Source organism: Misgurnus anguillicaudatus, chromosome 24 (genome assembly GCF_027580225.2).
Source record: "Misgurnus anguillicaudatus chromosome 24, ASM2758022v2, whole genome shotgun sequence".
NCBI classification, from domain to species: Eukaryota; Metazoa; Chordata; class Actinopteri; order Cypriniformes; family Cobitidae; genus Misgurnus; species Misgurnus anguillicaudatus.
In genome coordinates this window covers 27,246,078-27,267,347 of record NC_073360.2, presented here as the reverse complement: position 1 = coordinate 27,267,347, position 21,270 = coordinate 27,246,078, and the positions used below count along the sequence as shown (strand labels likewise).

General features: G+C 39.8%; 2 protein-coding genes across 3 annotated transcripts in view; one reads left to right on the top strand and one right to left on the bottom strand.

Moving 5' to 3' along the window:
* c4 (complement component 4) overlaps positions 1 to 21,270 on the top strand; it is an 86,798-nt gene that overhangs the window by 57,348 nt on the left and 8,180 nt on the right. The window lies entirely within an intron of this gene.
* On the bottom strand, positions 8,372 to 20,448 carry LOC129438258 (NXPE family member 3). 2 transcript variants are annotated; one of them, XM_073863119.1, is made up of 8 exons: positions 20,009 to 20,448; positions 19,472 to 19,539; positions 18,734 to 19,165; positions 18,212 to 18,627; positions 17,987 to 18,063; positions 17,686 to 17,889; positions 12,291 to 12,589; positions 8,372 to 9,989 (listed from the first exon to the last, which is right to left on the bottom strand). In XM_073863119.1, the coding sequence occupies exons 2-8, from the start codon at positions 19,532 to 19,534 to the stop codon at positions 9,795 to 9,797; spliced, it is 1,686 nt and encodes a 561-aa protein (XP_073719220.1). In that variant the 5' UTR covers positions 19,535 to 19,539; positions 20,009 to 20,448; the 3' UTR covers positions 8,372 to 9,794. The 2 variants fall into 2 exon arrangements, with proteins under 2 accessions (XP_073719220.1, XP_073719219.1); XM_073863118.1 differs by having other exon boundaries at positions 12,291 to 12,628; positions 20,009 to 20,445.

Sequence of the window (21,270 nt, the reverse complement as noted above, 5' to 3'; positions counted from 1 at the left end):
TAAATGGAAGGCAACGTTAAACACCCAGCACAAAAGTAAGAGGCAGAGGTTGGAATTTTGACTCCCTCTTCCAAAACATTTTTCTTCCAAAGGCCCTTTTGTGCTCCTCGAAGATGAGCTGAACTGCTGTGTTCTAAACCAGTTAGAGTGGTTTGATAAGCCACGCAGGATGGTCAGCAAGGAGAGCATTGCAGTAGTCTAGAGATTACTAGGTCCTGGATCAGGAGTTGTGCAGCATACTCTGTAAGGAATGGCCGTATCTTTCTGATATTATATAATGCAAATTGACATGACTGGTTGTCTTTGCAATTTAATCAGTAAAGCACATCAAAGGCTACACCGAGGTTTTTGGCAGTTTTGGAGGGAGTAATGGTTGTGTTGCCCAGTTGAATGGTTAGGTCGTGAATAGGAGGTGCCACCTCAGCGAAGAGGGTACAAAGGGAGAGAGAGCAAAGGTTACACCTGAAATGTACTGGAGGCAGTGTGGGTGTGTAGAATGTAGAAGGGGCATGTTGAAAGTTACATGGAGAGGTAAGACTTTGGTGATGTCCATAGTGCAGCTGCGGGTGTAGATGAGATCAAACTGGTTTTCTGCCCTGTGAGTGGCAGCAGTGGTGAGGCGAGTAAGGTCAAATGAGAAGGTGAGTGTGTGGAAGTCTGCAGCATAGGGCTTCTACAGATGAATGTTAAAGTCCCCTAGTACTATAAGAGGGCTACCATTCTCACGGAAAGAGAAGAGCTGCAAATCCAGCTCTTCTATATAAACTGAGGAAAATAAGTATTTGAACACCCTGCTATTTTGCAAGTTCTTCCACTTAGAAATCATGGAGGGGTCTGAAATTGTCATCGTAGGTGCATGTCCACTGTGAGAGACTTGGGGGTGGTTTCCCGGACAGGGATTAGCTTAAGCCAGGACTAGGCCTTGGTTTAATTAGGAAATATAACTAGTTTTAACAAACATGCCTTACTAAAAACATTACTTTTGTGCATTTTGAGGAAAAACAAAGGGCACTGTTGTATTTTTATATATGTTAGTGCAAGTTGTTGTCAGTTTGGACAGCTCTTACATTTATTTTAGTCTAGAACTAGTCTAATCCCTGTCCGCGAAACCGCCCCATAATCTAAAAAAATACATGTATCTGTATGATACAGCTGCAAATAAGTATTTGAACACCTGTCTATCAGCTAGAATTCTGACCCTAAAAGACCTTTTAGGGCTCAGTCACACCAAAAGCGCCTTAAACGCTTGCAAACGCAAGGCGCGACGCACTGCCCCTTTTTAAAAAAGAGCAGTGCAGCGCGGCCTTTCATATTGCTAAGCAACCACCGAGTCAGCTGTCTTGTCAATCAAATATTGAAGCGTGAGCGCTCTTTTGCTGTTAACTGTCATATTAGCAGAAACTTTAAAAAGATGACGCTTACTCTGACCTTGTTTGAGGATAAGAGGAGCACAAACACGCAGGAGAGAGTGAGCGAGTGGAGTCCGGTTCTTCAAAGCAACTGTAAACCTCCCTCGCCACAACGTAAGGCCCGCCTCTCCCCTCATTCGATTGGACAATGGAAGACGCGAATGACGTCAGGCGCTCCTCCGCTCTCAGCGCTCCTTCAAAAACGCGTGCGCGGCAGGCGGCAGAAAACCGCAAGGCGCTCTGCGCGCATAAACAGCGCGCAAACGCGCCCTGCCCACAGAATATCATTCAAAAAAGGCGCCTGCAACTGCCATAAACGCTTTTGGTGTGACTGAGCCCTTAGTCTGCCTTTAAAATGTCCACCTCCACCCCATTTATTATCCTAAATTAGATGCACCTGTTTAAGGTCGTTAGCTGCATAAAGACACCTGTCCACCCCATACAATCAGTAAGAATCTAGCTACTAGCATGGCTAAGACCAATAAGCTGTCCAAAGACACTAGAGACAAAATGGTATACCTCCACAAGGCTGGAAAGGGCTATGGGGAAATTGCCAAGTAGCTGGAAAGGTCCACTGTTGGAGCAATCATTAGAAAATAAACTGTCAATCTCCCTTGGACTGGGGCTTCATGAAAGATCTTATCTCATGGGGTCTCAATGATCCTAAGAAAGGTGAGAAATCAGCCCAGAACTACACGGGAGGAGCTGGTCAATGACCTGAAAAGAGCTGGGACCACCATTTCCAAGGTTACTGATAGTAATACACTAAGACGACCGTAACGAACAACCGTAATGAACAGCTGAGGAAACTCCCGGGGGAAAAACACAGGTCTTAGTGCCACAGTGAGTAACTCAATGTCCTTCGTGCACACTCTCACCTTAAAGTTCATAGATTTGCACCAGCTTTCTCGAATGTACAGACATACCCTACCTCCTTGAGCTATACCGGTTGCCATCTCATCCCGATCCATACGAACGGGCACTCCAAAATAATCCAGTCGAATGCTTGAATCAGAATCCCTCTCGGAGAGCCAAGTCTCTGTGAACGGCATCACACAAACGTTCCTGAAGTCATGCTGGAATTTCACCGTAGCTTGAAGCTCGTCTGTCTTTTTCCGTAGAGACTGCACATTCGCTGGCAAAACTGTAGGGAGATGAATTTTTGAAAGAATTTGGTGTATCATTTTCTGACAAACACCTCCTTTCCATCCTTTCTTCCGAATTTTAAAAGTAGAATCTTTTCTGCGATTTTGTTTTTGTTCAACAGCAACAGGTGAAAAACTTCCCCAATCAGAATGTACAAATTCCGCAGGTTGTTTCCCACAATTAGGCTTATACCAACTTTTTATACCATGGAAAAAAGTTATTTAAGACGCATAAAAAACAAGAAAACACTGACGAAGCACAAACAAACGAGCACACTGACGCCTGTAGCTGCGAGTCACCACGTGCGCATGCGCCTCCCTCCATGCCAAGAACACCATCCCTACTGTGAAGCAGGGGTGTTTTCTGCACATGGGACAGGGTGACTGCACTGTATTAAGGAGAGGATGATTGCAAGATTTTGGGGAACACCCTCCTTCCCTCAGTTAGAGCATTGAAGATGGGTCGAGGCTGGGTCTTCCAACATGACAATGACCCGAAGCACACAGCCAGGGTAACCAAGGAGTGGCTCTGTAAGAAGCATATCAAGGTTCTGTCATGGCCTAGCCAGTCTCCAGACCTAAACCCAATAGAGAATCTTTGGAGGGAGCTCATTTTTTTAGATTATGTCTCTCACAGTGGACATAGCAGGGTGTTCAAATACTTATTTTCCTCACTGTAGATCAGACCTGGTCCTGAAGGGCCGTAAACTACAACAACATGAAATTAAGTAGAAGAGGTGATGTTAACAACATGGTAATCAACAGAGGTTTTTTGTGCATAGTGAAATAAGTGGAGTGTACTTCTAGCCTCTGGTCTATGTACCTATAGGCACGTATGGACCAGCGTGACAATGTCACGTTTCGCCGCGTTTGAGCGTGAGCATGTCAGGCTTTTCTGTTTGTGTCACTGTCAGGTATTGGTTAATCAACTTTTTTGTCCTAATTTCTTACCATTGACGCTTCGGTTTATGGTTAGATTTACATAAAATGACATCCCTACCCAAACCCAACTCGAACCCCAACGTCAGGCGACATTTGGTTAAAGTTTAGAAAATATAAAAGAATAAGTCTTGTATTTTTTTATAAACCAGTACTTAAAGTGACATACTAACGCAAGCACCAAATCTAACCCTAAATCAAAGTGACAATGGTTTGAAAATAGGACAAAAAAGTTGATTAATCAATACGTGACAGTGACACAAACAGAAAAGCGTGACATGCTCACGCTCAAAAGCGGCGAAACGTGACATTGTCACGCTGGTCCATACGTGCCTATAGGTACAAAATTTCGTGATATAAGGTTGCTCTGTAAGCTATGGCATGAATGAAGTCGGTTTTGTTGACAGCTGACTGGCAGTTGCAAAGTTCCTCAGAGAAAGACAGGGGTGTAGGTGGTGAGATGTGGATGGGTCGCACAAGGCAGTGAGCTTGTCATGACTTGCGTTGGGTCTGAGATACAGGCGTTGTCTGTTGTAGATGACAGGAATTTACTGGAAACACAATTTATTTGTAGAGATGTAAACAGAGTTAGAAAGAAATAAAAGTATTATTAAATCTAAAATACTCAATTCTAAAAATTAAATATAGTTCTGCCACCCTTAAATAATGATGGATCAAGTATTTTAGCTCTTCAAACATTTATAATTTTTTGTTGTTGTTGTTGTTGTTGAAACCTTAACTACTCATGAATTGACACCTTGAATAATGCATACCATCTGCTTATTCTGGTCATTCACAGTGACATTTTAATCTTCAGTGGAGAAAAGAAACACAAAGTTTTGTTCAGCTTGTTTTGGCACTCCCTCCTTTTAAATCATTTTAAAAACATATTTGATCTATAACGCAATATGAGAGCAACTTTTTAGGAGTATTAGTGTCCATTACTGATTTAAAATGTTTATACTGTATGTACAGCACTTTGGTGAACACCTGTGTTTTTTAATAAGTGCTCTATAAATACATTTTTATTTAATTTGATCTGTCAGTCATTTTCTGATGACAATAATAAACAACACAAAAAAGGCTTAAGCATGATTTGCACATAGGACCTGGCAGTGGCAATTGGCAGTGGACTTAGACATGCTCTGTGTAATGTAATAGCCTACAGTACCTGTATATAACGTAGATCCTATGTATAAATCACGCTTTAGCCTTCTTTTTTGTGTTGTTAATCATTATCATCAAATCATGCGTGTCTCTCTAGCCTGGGTGCCAGCCGATCTTAGCCCCGCCCACCACATTTTGAAGAGGGGAAGATCGGTCTGGGGTTTTTCTAGCCTGACGTTGTCATACTCAATTCTTGTCAGAATTTGAGTCTGATACCGCTCCATTGAGCTATAATTATGAGGCGTGTCTCAACCGAAAAATGCCTCTGCACTCAATTGGATAGACCTACGACCAATCAGAGCAACGGATTGTGTAACGTATGTTGAAATGTCGTCTTTTTTAGCCTGACCGAACTGCTAGTTATTTCGCTACAATGACACTAACATTGTGATTATACTAAGTCTGAGTTAGCAACGTACATCAACACCCACTATGTTTACAACATTTCATTTATATCACAACATTAAGTATTTACTAAGTCATACAGTAAGACTCTCTCTTACCATTTGTACGTTAGGTGAACTTCATCCACGACGATACCCATTGGTTTGAAAAATATCGGAGCCTACCATGTCCCTCCACTTATTCAGCAGTCACGATTCCGGGGTTCCGAAAAGAAGCTGGCAACGACCGCTAATTATATCCATCTCGTCGTGCACGTCGAGTTGCATCGCCGTGACACTCATTTCAGTTGCTTCTTTAACTTTGTCTTCCATAAGTGCGACCAACTTTTGCCGAATCCCGTAGGAAGGACGGCAAAAACATAAACAAATGCCTTGCTCGCGTCTCTCTCTGTTCCTCTTTTAAAATCAATGCCCTGTCGATATCTTTTAGAACAGACTCAATGTCAGAATCGACACATCTGAATTCTCCAGCGGCAGCCATTTCGTTGTAAACAGATTCAACACACGCACTCTTTGGTTACGCGGTTGATTATGTTACTGTTAAACATCTGTCCATCATCGTATAAGGCCGGCCCTCACAATTTGATTGGTTCGACCAGCTTTGGGACTCGCATAGTAGCTCCTCAACGGAAAAACCCCAAACCGATCTTCCCCTCTTCAAAATGTGGTGGGCGGGGCTAAGATTGGCTGGCACCCAGGCTAGGGTTTTTCCGTTGAGGAGCTACTATGCGAGTCCCAAAGCTGGTCGAACCAATCAAATTGTGAGGGCGGGCCTTATACAATGATGGACAGATGTTTAACAGTAACGTAATCAACCGCGTCACCAAAGAGCACGTGTGTTGAATCTGTTTACAACGAAATGGCTGCCGCTGGAGAATTCAGATGTGTGGATTCTGACATTGAGTCTGTTCTAAAAGATATCGACAGAGCATTTTAAAAGAGGAACAGAGAGACGTGAGCACGGCATTTGTTTATGTTTTTGCCGTCCTTCCTATGGGATTCGGCAAAAGTTGGTCGCACTTATGGAGGACAAAGTTAAAGGAATAGTCTACTCATTTTCAATATTAAAATATGTTATTACCTTAACTAAGAACTGTTGAATCATCCCTCTATCATCTGTGTGTGTGCACGTAAGCGCTGGAGCGCGCTGCGACGCTACGATAGCATTTAGCTTAGCCCCATTCATTCAATGGTACCATTTAGAGATAAAGTTAGAAGTGACCAAACACATCAACGTTTTTCCTATTTGAGACGAGTGGTTGTACGAGCAGGTTTGGTGGTGCAGGATGGAGCGTAGCGCTTTTCTGGGCGGATTTAGAGGAGTGACTGTGTTTTGTGGCGTAGTAGCACTTTTGGGAGTACTTCGACTCGGCGCAGTAACACCCTCCCTCTCCCATTATGAGAGTGAGAAGGGGAGCGGACTTTTCAGGCGAGTCCAAGTACTCCCAGGAGTGCTATTGCGCCGTGGGATGTGGTTCCTCTTTTGAATCCGCTTGGAGGGGCGCTGCGTTTTGTTTTGTACCACCAAACTTGCTCGTATGGCTACTCGTCTTAAATAGGAAAAACGTTGATGTGTTTGGTCACTTCTAACTTTATCTCTAAATGGTACCATTGAATGAATGGGGCTAAGCTAAATGCTATCGAAGCGTCGCAGCGCGCTCCAGCACTTACGTGCACACACACAGATGATAGAGGGATGATTCAACAGTTCTTAGTTAAGGTAATAACATATTTTAATATTGAAAATGAGTAGACTATTCCTTTAAAGAAGCAACTGAAATGAGTGTCACGGGGATGCAACTCGGCGTGCACGACGAGATGGTCGTTGCCAGCTTCTTTTCGGATCCCCAGAATCGTGACTGCTGAATAAGTGGAGGGACATGCTAGGCTCCGATATTTTTCAAGCCAACGTAACGTTAATGGTATCGTCGTGGATGAAGTTCACCTAATGTACAAATGGTAATAGATAGTCTTACTGTAGACTTAGTAAATACTTAATGTTGTGATATAAACTAAATGTTGTAAACATATAGGTGTTGATGTACGTTGCTACCTCAGACTTAGTATAATCACAATGTTAGTGTCATTGTAGCGAAATAACTAGCAGTTCGGTCAGGCTACAAAAGAGGACATTTCAACATACGTTACACACTCCGTTGCTCTGATTGGTCGTAGATCTATCCAATTGAGTGCAGAGGCATTTTTCGGTTGAGACACGCCTCATAATTATAGCTCAATGGAGCGGTATCAGACTCAAATTCTGACTAGAATTGAGTATGACAACGTCAGGCTAGTGTCTCTCCTAAAAACTCTCCTAAAATATAAAAGCATGCCCCTCCTATGCTGACGCATGAATACTGGAGGAATAAGCCCTCTGGTTGGTTTGATTACAATTATCAAAATATCTTCCTTTGTATTCATCAAAACAAAGAAATGTCTACAGGTTTGTAACAACATGAGAGTGAGTAAATGATAAAAGATTTTTATTTTTGAGTGAACTATCCCTTCAAGTCAGAAGTACCTAATCCTGCTTTGAGAAGCTAAGCTACACTGTAAAAAAAATGGTTATTAAATCATGTTACCAAAGTCAATCTCTTTTTTAGGATAAACTACCTTTCTGTAATTCACTGTATTTGCATAACATTCAAATCAGTTTTACCGTTTTTATTTTTGGGTTACATAATATTTAGGCTACAGTATACAGTTTACATGATCAAACTTCTCAACTCAAGCACAGATGACATATTAACATACTATACTACAGAAATTACTGATGTTCTTCAAACTGGAGTTTAGATTCTTTTTTTTAACTCAAAGCATTAAATAATAAATAACACTCACTGTCCTTTTAAAGGAAGGTGCTCAAATGGTGTTGCGCTCGGCCTGTGATGATTTTACACTGAGAAACCATGCGAGTTATCTGTTCATGGGCCAGATGAAGACATCATTGCTCTGAATATCGCAGGAACACCGTAAGCACGTTTTACATTTACATGTATTTGTTTTTAGTGCATTTAAGACGTACATGTGATGAGAACATGCACTCATTAGGAATTAAACCTGTGACCTGTGTGTTGCTATCACCATGTTGTACTCTTACAGGAATGTTTACATTTATTTTTCACTTTTGTCTGTAAAGGTTCAGGTATATTTTAAACAGTGACATGTGGATTGAGGAGATACCAGAGGAGAAGAAATGCAGAGGAACCTTGAGTCGCTCCGCCTGCCACCTGCTGAACAAATTCATGCAACAACATCCCATAAGACGCTGTTATATTTAAAACAATAACCATGTAGGAGATCGGTATATGGGTTGGTAAATCGTGTGCTTTTATTTCTAGTGCATAAAGAGAGTTACAGTTGGATACATCAGAATCTGGAATATTTCCATTTGTTTGGATTTTAATCTGGAAGAGTTGTAATATTAGCAATACAGCAGATTCACTTTACTGTTAATTCTGTTTCATAAAAAGAAGAAATAATCCTAGAAATTATGTCATTAAAAGAAACAACCATCTCCGACTGCCCATACTCTTTTAGGGCAGTTTTAGAGATGATACACTTCTGATACATACATTTTAGTATTATTGCAGTTTAACTAGCAGATTTATACACTGTAGTTTCATTACAGAATACTGTATTGATGGCTTAAACAACACCTGCTTTCCATCGCTTGTGCACATTTGTTCAGAATAAGTACAGAAGTTTAATCATGATAGAAATGTTTTGACTCCAAATAAAATATAAACACTGATTTGAATTCATTTCATTTTTGTCTTCTAATAAGTGTGGACATCTGGACCAAAATTACAAAACTCTGATCGCTTACAGTTTTTTAATTTTCCTACATTCATAGAAAATAAAAACTACGCATTAAAAAACCGTATAGTTAGAGGCTTCAGTAATATGGTCAACTACGGATAGTACCCTGGTTTATCTTGAATTTGGCAACTTAAAATGAAGCGATGGCTTTGTTATACTGAAATTTTCCTCTTGTTATTCCCGAAACCAACCATCATATTTTCACATATTGATATGACACCACCACATTTCCTTCAATGACACAGTGACATGAAAACTCATGAACTTCAGCTGTGTTCACCCCATCATAACCACTGAAGGCTGAATTTCCAAAATCATACAGCAAGCCAATTGTGATCAAATTTACACCATATGATACAAATGCATACACATGTACAACTAGTAAATGCACAAATGGCCAGTTTGATGTGAAACAGTGCCCTCTATGGGTCATTGTTTTAAAAAATGCTTACATTATATTTGTACTTATATGAATAGCTGCTTTAGTCACTATCGGATGCAGCTTGATTTTGATTATTTGTTTTCAATATACATTCGGTAGATTGAATATGGGATTGAGATAGTTTTTTTGACATATATATACCCCTCATAATGTTATATGATTTCACAGAATATTACCAGTTTAATCTTGTAATCACAACTAATTGGAGCCTGTATATGTTTGTCTATTTTCTAAACTTTTACAGTTATGCATGAAATGGAATGTTTAGCGATTTTAATTTAGTGTAAAAAAGATTGTTAATCTTTAAAATTGCTTTTTTGCCCCAAATTATTAAAATCATACCCAACAAAGAAACAGAAGTTATTATGCAAATATTCTTTTAATTATTTAGCCATTTTCCTGCCTGATTTTTTCACATTTAAACAAATAAAGTAGAAAACAGGTTATCCATTGACTTTTAAAAAGTTCATGCAGGACAAATAAAAGATAGTAAAATGTCCATCTCATTTCTGAGGATAACTTCACCTGGATGAATGTTCTCTTTGCTGTAGTGACAAGCTGTCATTTGCCACACATCTAGAATATAAACACCAACATCCTGAAAAGCCCACCGTAGAATTGTGTCCATCTGCTGGACATACCAGTCACTTCCAAACAGATCCTATTACAAGGACAGAAAAACAAAAGTCATAATATCAATTACACAATATATACTTTCACATTTATTTGCGTGTGTGTGTTGGTATATGTGGTTTATGTTGTGTATGTTTATTATGTTATAAACATGGTTTACATGTGTCCCCGTAAACTGAACCGCTTAATATAAAACTAAATGGTACTTTTGATTAAAGACTGCCAACAGTTCAAATAGTAGCAGTGTTCGAATTGGGGTGGGGGGCTTGAAGATTTGCCCCGGCTTGGCTAGGGGACCCACATAATCTTTGACATAATTCAAAAACTGACTAGTAGAACTTGGCTAACAACATCAATGTCATGGGTTTGATTAAAAAAATATATTACTAATAAAAGAATGTAAAGCCTAAGTAGCTGGAAGTTATTTTGGATAAACAATTGGTTCAAATTTGGCATCATCTGCGTCCGCAAATATGTTAAATGTAGATGCACAGCAAGCACACTCAAATCGCTCTTTTTTTCCAGGTGCGTCGGTTTCACAGCCAGTTAAAAAATACTGCTTTTTAGAATACTGTTCGAAAAGCCCTTTGGAGAGAAGTAGGAGTGATCACGTTTTGCCATTTTCTGCATTGTTTTAGGCCTTAAAATGCATGAATGTAAATGTAATTCCCTTTCAAAATGGTTCACTTCGCATATAGCTGACGCTACATGTTAAACTCCTTTTTACTTCGCTATTGAAGGCTATTGGTTAACGTCTGTAAAAATTACAGAAAATTGGCGTTTAAGCCCACGAAAACGGGCAGGGTTACACCCTATTTAAGTTCAGGTCAAACGCTATAGTTACCCTTTTCTCCTTCAGCATGATCATCTTGCTGCTCTGATGAAGAAGCCTTTACTTACCGTCAACTCGAGCCCTGCAGCGGGATCCATGCCCTGGCATCTTCCCCTGCCGCTTTCATGATTAAAAGAGCTTTTCCACTTAAAGAGAATTTCCACTAAACGATACTTTTCTCTAAAAGAGCGAGAAGCGCGTTGACATAATGTCGCTTCACCATTGCGGCTCATGCAGAGCTTCTTTGAATAAAGATCCTCCATGGGCAGAGTGAGTCTCCAGCCTGGGTCCCGCTTATGCCGAGATGTCACTTAAGGAGGCAGGCTGCGCCCACTGGGAGTGTCTTCCAAGGCACCACTTCCTGTGCTTCCCCGCCTAAAAAGCAGCGGAGCCGTGAACCAGATAGGCGTCCGAACAACAAGCTCACGCCGGCTCAGCCCCAGCAGGCACTCTCTCCTTTTCGTGACCAACCTGTTACATTCACCCACAAGGACCAGCGCCCAATGCCGTTCCCACAGTTCTGTCACCCAGGTGTTGTCGGTGGTTGTATGGATGGATGAACGCAGCTCCTCCAAACATCTGACGCTCGAAGAGTCTGTGGCTGCCCATCATTGGTGAGCAGCTGGAGATCCAAGCTTAATCACCCTTCAAAACCCTGCCGTCTTACATCCTCGTTGGTGATCAAGTTTTAAGATGCCAACGACCACGCTGCTTCTGCCCTTCATACAATAGCAGTGCTGCAAGTGTACCAAGCCAAGCTCTTCTGTGATATGGATGAGTCAGGCCCAGATCCCGCGTCACTAAAGGATCTGTGCAGCGCAACAAGCTATGGCGAGCCTTATTGTACTGGAGCAACATTTATGGCTGAACCATGACGGAGATTAGGGACGCTGATCGTGTGGCTCTCTTCGAATCTATGCTTAAAGTCTATTTGGCAGCTATAGCAGCAAACCATGCTCCAATAGCCGGCCATTCTTTCAGGAAACATGGCTTTATCGTTAAGTTTCTCAAAGGGGCCCAAAGGGCTAAACCCACCGCGACTGCACACAGCCCCGTCTTAAACAAGCAGACCAGGTGTTAAAGCTACTGATGTAATGCAAAGTGAACTGTATTGAAAGGGATCGAAAAAAGGTTACTCATGTGACCCTGGTTCCCTGAAATAACAGGAATGAGCATTGCGTAGCTGGCCATGCCTAACGGCAAGAGTTCTTTTAACTGTGCACTTCATTCGAAAAGGGTAACTCTATGGTGTTCAACCAGGATATTTATAGGGCAAAACCCTACTAATTTTCGTGGGCTCAAGCACCATTCGTCTGTAATTTTTACAGACGTTAACAAATAGGCTTCAATCTTGGAGTAAACAGTAGTTTCCCCCATAGCGTCAGCTACTGATGGAATGCTTGTTCCTGTTATTTCAGGGGAACCAAGGTTACGTGAGCAACCTTATCGTTTACACCACATAATCCAATTATACTATTTATACTATTTGACTCTAACCTTAAAGCCAGTGTTGGCCGTCTTGATTACAACGGTAGTCTCTGGTGCCCGCTGTAACAAATCTAGCACAGCTTTGCGGGTCCTCAGCACTCTTTTGGTGAAGTACTCTAGAGGATATGTTGTAAAGTGGACCCCCAGGTGAATAACAAACACAGAATGAGGTCCTCCATTGAGATCATCAATCTGATTACTGATGTAGTGCAGATTAGTAACTTCTGATTTCTGACAGCGGACTGGAAGACCGTGATGCCTCCAGTGTACATCAATGTTGTTCTCCACATCCACTGCTAAATGAGGACCTGCCGGTTGTAGAACATGCAGATTCATCTCCTTCAAAGCTGCAGTGAGAAACACCAACAATGACCGCGTTTACATGCACCCTAATAATGCGATTATAATGGGATTTTGTCAATACTGCGATTATACTTTACCTCATGTAAACGCAATAATTCTATAAAAATAATGCGATTAAGCTCATAATCGCAGTAAGTATAGTCGCATTAAAAGATGTGGCATACGCCGTTTATAATCGCAGTAGGCCTATGCGTCCATGTAAACGCTTTAATCGCATTTATACCGCACTAATTAAGTGCACATGTGTTTTAGTCACGCACCTTAAGCACAAATTCGTTTTAAACTTGACATTAGGAAGTTTTACGTGAACTCTGCCAACACGACTCGCTGTCAGCAGTCTGTCTTCATTCAGGAATAGCTCAAATTAAAACTGCAAGCAGTGATGGAAGGGCCCTCGCACAAATGACACTGCCACGCCATGGCATAAGAATTAAAGGGAACATTAGAAAATAGGCATTTAAGCATGTAAACATAGGTGAACTATTTAAAAGTGTAGTATAATGTGCCACATTTCCTGTTGCTAATTACAAATTACAGCGAGGTAGCATCGTGTAAGATAGCTTGAGAGAGAGAGAGAGAGAGAGAGAGAGAGAGTGAGTGAGCGAGTGTGTGTGTGTGAGTATGAGTGACTACATGTAAATATTGGCATGAAGATGTGTTCAGTCCAGGACTCTTATTGATCATGTAAAATGTAGGGCAGATCTGACTTTGAATAATCAGTGTAAAACATGTTACTTCTTGTTGCCAGCAGGTGGCGCTATGGCCATAAGTGACTATTGGCATGTAGATGTGTTCAGTCCAGGACTCTTGTCAATTATGTAAAGTTTGTGACAGATCAGACATTGCATAATCATTGTAAACATGTCACTTCCTGTTGCCAGCTGGTGGCGCTATAACTATAAGTGACTATTGACATCATAAGTGACTATCAGTGATGGGAGTAACGCGTTACAAAGTAGCAGTAACGAGCATGTAAAGAAGTATTTTTTTAAATCAAGTTACGCAACTACAATTACTGAAATTTAAATGAGTTCGTTACTCGCGTTGCTCTATTTTGTAAAAAATAGACAAGACATATCTGATGTCGCAGGACCGTAGTTGGCGGCGCAAGGATTCATTACACTTCATCATAGCTGACAGTGCATATAGAATGAACATGAAAAATCTAAACGGGACAACATACCTTTGTTTAAAAATTGTGCGCAAGTCATAATCCATCCGGTCTCATGTTTGTAAATTATCTTCAGCAAGCAATCGCAGTATGACATCAACTTGCATTTGTAGTCCACAAAGGTAATAAATCTAAGAAATTTTCATATATTCTTAGATGTTTACATCGGCTTCATGGAAGAGAGCGATCCGCGATTGTTGTTTCCACTAAAATATTCACACTGCGCTGTACGCCCGTGTTAAAACTCCATAGTATGTGTGAGCTCGCTTTTAGTTTTAGTTTCAGTCTCTCCGTATCCGAACAAACAATCCACTCGCTCTGTGTCCGTCTGACAAAACAATCCATGTAGCCTTCTCCGTTTTCTGATTAAATATCTTCCTTTAATCCTGTGTATCATTTAAATCCAACAGAAAACAAACAATATATGACCAAAGAGCGCAGTCCCTGCGGCAAGCTTCACAAGCTGTGTTCCAATTCAAGGGCTGCACCCTACTAAGCATGCGATAAAAGGTGAGCACTCGGCCTTTCAAGGTGCTCAGAAGTTTGCGAAGAGAACTCAAATGAGACGGTCTAACCTTCAGAGGACCCATAATTTGCCTCATCTGCTGCACGCGCATCACGCCTGTCAGCAGGACACAGCTGAGACGTTTCTAACTTATTAAAATAAATATGAAATCAGAAAAATTATAATTTATTTTAGAAAATATGATATGTTGACACAATTGTCTCCAAATTTTTAAAGAGACACTACACAATTTTAACACATTATATATTTTTGTAAACATGCAGAATATTTGTCTAAATGATATACATAAATAAACTAAGTTTACATATTAAGATAATTTCTAACAAAAATATTCAAAGGTTGAATCTAAAGCAAAATAGGCTCCTACAGTATGTGATATATTAGAGTCTTACGTGTAAAATAGCCCATCCATATCATTTTACTGTTTGACTGTTCAGTACTGTTCATATTTACATTTAAAAAGCAGACATAAAAGTAACTTAAAAGTTACTTTTCTAAGTAACTAATTACTTTTGATACACAGTAACTGGTAGAGTAATTCAGTTAATTTTAAAAGAAGTAACTAGTAACTGTAACTAATTAATAATTTGCAGTAACTTGTCAAACACTGGTGACTATTGACATGTAGATGTGTTCAGTCCAGGACTATATTAATCATGTGAAGTAAGGGAAAGATCAGACATTGCATAATCATTGTAAACATGTCACTTCCTGTTGCCAGCTGGTGGCGCTATGACCATATGTGACTATTGACGTGTAGATGTGTTCAGTCCAGGACTCTTATTAATCATGTGAAGTTTGGGACAGATCAGACATTGCATAATCATTGTAAACATGTCACTTCCTGTTGCCAGCTGGTGGCGCTATAACCATAAGTGACTATTGACATGTAGATGTGTTCAGTCCAGGACTCTTATTAATCATGTGAAGTTAGGGAAAGATCAGACATTGCATAATCATTGTAAACATGTCACTTACTGTTGCCAGCTGGTGGCGCTATAACCATAAGTGACTATTGACATGTAGATTTGTTCAGTCCAGGACTCTTGTTAATCATGTGAAGTTAGGGAAAGATCGGACATTGCATAATCAGTGTAAACATGTCACTTCCTGTTGCCAGCTGGTGGCGCTATGACCATAAGTGACTATTGACATGTAGATGTGTTCAGTCCAGGACTCTTATTAATCATGTGAAGTAAGGGAAAGATCGGACATTGCATGATCATTGTAAACATGTCACTTCCTGTTGCCAGCTGGTGGCGCTATAACCATAAGTGACTATTGACATGTAGATATATTCAGGTCAGGAGTCTTAGCAATCATGTGAAGTTTGGGACAGATCGGACACTGTATGAATGAGTTCCAGCAACCTGTTTCATAGCGAAACATCAAACTTTGGCTGGCCGAAACAGACACAAATTTTAATATAGAATCAAATCCTTCAAAATTTAGCATCACAAAGGCCTTAAGATGAGACTCGCCAAATATGATGATGATCCGACGAAAACTGTAGGAGGAGTTAGTTAAAGTACATGGAAGTCCGGGGTACATGGAAATGAGAAAAACTGAGCCAAAATCTGATAAATAATTCAAAATAGCTGACTTCCTGTTTGGTGTAGGGCGTTGCTTCAAGAGACTTTTTTGTAGGGCTTGTAATAATACATGAGCATACCGAAATTCGTACATCTAAGTTAAAGACAGTCCAAGGGCTGCTTCATTCAATATTTGAAAGTGGCGCTAAAACATGTTCCTTCAGGTTGCCAGCTGGTGGTGCTATGGCTATAAATGAAAATTGTTATGTAGATGTGTTCAGTTCAGGTCTATTAGCATTCATGTGAAATTTGGGACTGATCGGACTTTGTATGAATGAGTTCCAGCTACTTCCTGTTTCATTGGAAATCATCAAACTTTGTCGGGCCAGAACCGACACAAATTTTTACTTTGAGTCAAATCCTTCACCATTTAGCATCACAAAGGCCTTAAGATGACACTCACCAAATATGAAGATGATCCGACAAAACTGTAGGAGGAGTTAGTTACAGTATGACGCCTGGAAATGACAAAAACAGAACAAAAATTGCGCCCAAATAACAAAATTAACTCCAAATAGCTGACTTCCTGTTTGGTTTACGGCTTCGCTCCAAGAGACTTTTGTAGGTCTTGTCATGCTACAGAAGCATACCGAATTTCGTAATTGTACGTCAAACACAGTCCGAGTGCTGCTTCGTTGAAAATTTGTAGGTGGCGCTACAGAGCCATTTTCCCACGCCTAATTCTAAAGCCTACACCACATGTAAATTTTCATCACTCTTGACATCTATGCAAAATTTCATGAGTTTTCAAGTATGTTTAGGCCCTCTAAAGTCCCGCTGAAGTCGGAGAAAAATAATAATAATAATAATAATAACTCCTTGAAGAACAATAGGGTCCTCACACCCCGGTGTGCTCGGGCCCTAATAACACGACATCAGTGTATTAAACCATTAAGGGACATTATAACAATAATTATAACGATAAATTTATTAGTGACTACATCATAATGATAACTTCATGCTAATTCGCTCAACCAGCGAGGCATTACCTAATATTGGATATTTCTTGTAATAAAAACTGTTTTTGAAATTGTGTATATGTCACTGAATGTATGCTGTTCTTGTTGCATTTACACCGCGGGAAACCAGATGTCCTCAACTCGCTGCGTTTCACGTAACTAAACAATGAATAGTTTAATAAAATCTTACCTTTTGGCGTAGTCAGCAACTGCATCAGCGCTGGATACCTGAGGTATATTTTAAGTTATAGACCTCAGCAATGAATGAGCTTTCTACTGCATTTTAAGTGCGCGTGCACTTCAAGTTCAAATAGATTTGATTGGCTGTCAATGGTTTATCGTTCATCATGTGCCAAAATCGCTATCGTTATAGTTGTTGTGTGAACTCTGCTATTATCTTTAATATAAAACGATTTCTAAACTATATTTTTATATCGTTTTAATATGAACGCCCTTTACAGACACTGTCATATTTATATCTTCATCACGGCACCGGATAATGAAATACATCTATAACAAAGTGTTTGTCATTTAACGCAAGTAAATTAAAACAGTGGACCATATATGTGAGTTCATAATTTGTGCTCTGCATTGGACTTTGTGTGAATAATCCCAAAATAATAACTGCATGTAAACCGAAGTGAAGAGTTTAGCTCCAGTCATGTAAACATCTTACTGCGATTAAGACCTTACTCACATTATTGGAAATAATCGCATTATTGGTGTGCATGTAAACGTGGTCAATGATGATACCGTCTGATTTTATGAATATGACTTCAAGTACACATCTTACTTGGTACAACTTTCAGCAGTAACTCAAACCACTGCCTCAAGGTAGAGTCTCCCATCAAGTAGATGTGTTTGTCTTTCAGGCACTGTGTTGTTGTTTGGCTAGTAAAATGATGAGTGTTACAAACAAAAGACGTCCAAACATCATTCAGGTAAAAGCCAGCAGGAACTGGTGTAGGCAAACCAGGGCGACATTTCTGTGTTACATCTGCATGATGAAGTGTTATAGTGAGTGTATATGGTATAATTGCACTATAAATTGCTATTAGTAAAAAGTGTGCATTGTGTATCAAAGGTCAACATACCAATTTCTGTACTCCTGTTAGAGGGAAGAATCTTGATTGTGTTGTTTAGTCCATTGATACCCTTGTTGCTCGGATTCCTGTCAAAGACAACATCTCTATTACACGGTTTTTCAATAGCTTTATTAATGTTCAAACAGAAAACTAGATAAGGGAAAAATAATCAAATGTCAACAAATGTAAAGATAATACGAGAATATAAATTAAATGAGCATTATATAAACTCACAAAAACATTTCTTCTTCGGCAGTCATGTAGTTGATATACCCTCCAATAGAGTGATACACGCGAGCGCTACATGGCAGTGATTTGGGTCTCCGACAGCGCCATTCTTCTCCAGTGCGAGAATCTTTGTATTCACAGCAACAATCTCCAATGTTGATTCTCTCTAGTCCATTCTTGTCTGATTTCACATTGCACAACACTGTTTCTTTCAGTCTGGTCCCATTCGGTCCTGGTCCTTCAAAATATCCAAGGAAAGACACTCTGTCAGAATCAGTGTCTCTGTGATGCTTGAGGACCTGCACAGCTTCACTGGAGTGGATCAGACGCACAGCCACCTGTGCCTCTCCAACCCACGGCAGAAGAAAACGCACAGAGTAGGAACCATCAAGCAAATCCACCACCTCCCCAAACACACTGGTCTGTGACAGAAAAAAACTTTTTCATTCTCAAATTAATGTCCAGGAAAATCAGCTAAAGATAAGAACTCAGTAAACATCACTGATACAGCAGACATGTAAGAGATACCTTTTTGGGACTTTCGGATGAGAACAGCTTTGCTTGAAAGAAATCCCCTCCATAAAGTTTAGATCTATTGTTAAAGTCCCTGGCATGGATAGTAACAAAAAGCTCCTCCCCTATTTGGTAGCTGTCTTTCAGGTTCTGAATGATGAAAGTGGAGTGATCTGGACTTGTACTCAGAGACATATTTGTGATTGTTGTGTCTGGTCCAGCCCAGTAAAGAGTCTGCTGTAAACTGGAGTAACTTTCTAAACTGATTCCAAATTCAGAGTAAAATGAACTTGAACTTGACTCTGAGTCTTCTGAACTGATTTCTAGCTGAACATCTGCAGGAGAGGTGGAGAAGTTTCTGGAGTTGTAAAGCTTTGCAAAGTGTTGTGACAAAAAGCTGATTGGAGGATGTTTTGCTTCTTTAGTTCCCACATATGTCCATAAAACCTACAGGGTTAATAATCAAAAGTCAGAAGATTTAACATACTGTTCTTAAAAGTGTTGTGAAAGCTCTCTTGGTTTAATTCATAACACGTTTAAGAATAAATAATAACAATTAATAGTGGAAAATTCGCACCCTGCATTTTTATTTAAAAACGAATAAGCAATGAACTCGTTACCGAATACACTGATCGAGATGCAAAAGAGTCTTGCCAAAGGTATGTACTAAAACAAATGACTGAATAAAACATACATACATGATCAGACATGATAAGTTTGACATTTAAAAGACAAACTAAATTCTAAACTCACCACAAGCCCTGCAGTTCCAAAGCACAGGCCAATAAACAACATCCTTAAACATGGTCTCTCCATGTAAACTGTGCAATAAAAAAGTTTCATTAACAAAAATTAGATTTGTTAAGATATATTTCAAGAATTAAAAAAACACAATAACGAAAACAAAAATAATAAATTTGCAAATTAGAAAAACACCACAAATAAGAAAAAACACTCAAATAAAACTTCATTTTGAAGAAAATATGACAGAACAATTAACACATAGGCCTAACGTTACTAGATTATTAACGAATTAAATGTTTTTTAACAGAAACCTTGAGTGATGAAGTGAAACTAAATAGTTAATAACCACAAACTTAAGCCATTTCTATATGACTCTACATAATATTAAGATTATATACAACATATCTGCACAAAATGCAAGACTTTAAGTTATGTACTGGACCGAAAGTTTAACACCCGTTAAAACACGCCCAGTCAAAACACAAGCTTCATAACATTAAGCAGTTTATCATTTTAGCGATTAGCTGTGTCATGTTTTCCTCTCACCTGTTCTCAGTCAAGATGCTGTGCTCGTTTGGCTGTCTGATATCTCTTGACATTTGATGTTAAAAAACTATATGATATGAGGGAACTTGTGACGGCGCTGAAAATTTTGCACCTGACTAAACCGAAGTGAATCCAAAAGCTTACTGCATCCTTTTAAAACCATAGCATCACAGCCTTGCGCGCATCGGCGGGATTGCCACAGCGCAAGTGCCCATGGAAGTGGATTGGTATAATTTGAATAAGAAATCATTTGTTTTGCGTACGTCTCCAAATTTGGCACGGACCCGGATAAAAGTATACCCACCCAGCCCTAAACCAGGGCTCTCAAGTTTGGGAGGGGCCACATGACCAGCACAAATAGAGGGTTTTCACCGACGTCACGTTCTGGGCGGTAACACGGATGCACTCGGATTGTGGAGGCACTCGGTGTTAAGAACTGAACGGAGAACAAATAGATTATTGAGCGCTTTGGATACTTTCAGTGAGTACAGACATGTCTAAACAACAGAAAACGCGTCCAAGATTCAAAGGCATATAGGGAAGGACTTGGACCACAAGAAAAGGCACGATATTTCGAGAAATTACAATTTAAAGGCGGTGCAGATCCTTTTTTTTTTAAAGGGACAATACATATTAAGAAAACATAATAGCTTTTCAGCCATATGAATATGCCAGAATTAGCCCCCAGGCTATTTTACATCTGTAGTCCCTTACCAGGTCACCAACAATGCTTAATGACACAAACAAAATATTTAACTATGAATTAACATAAGTCAGACGAAATTAACACAAACTCCTGTTTACACTAACAACACGAATTACCACAATTAACAAAACATAGCCTCTAACATCATAGACAGACTCATGACATAGAATACATCTAGACATACGCATAAATTGAATTGCTAATAAATATATTCCTCTATTCCCTCAGTGTTCACAAATTTGATGTGTATTTAATTTAGCCATAGTTTCAGATGGTTCTTTAAACGGATATAGGTCGGACATTCTCTTACATCAACAGGTAGCGTGTTCCAGATCTCTGACCCTTTGATTGATAATGCATATTGTCCAAATGTTGTGCGTCTATACGGCACAATACAGTCTCCTCTCATAGCAGCCCTGGTTACATTTGTTCCTCTACCCATGTTTTTTAATTTAATATATTCGCTTAGTGGGGGTGGAGCAAGTCCATTTAAGATCTTATAGATAACACAGGCATATTTGAACTTTGTAAAATTTGCAAAACTTAAAAGATTGTG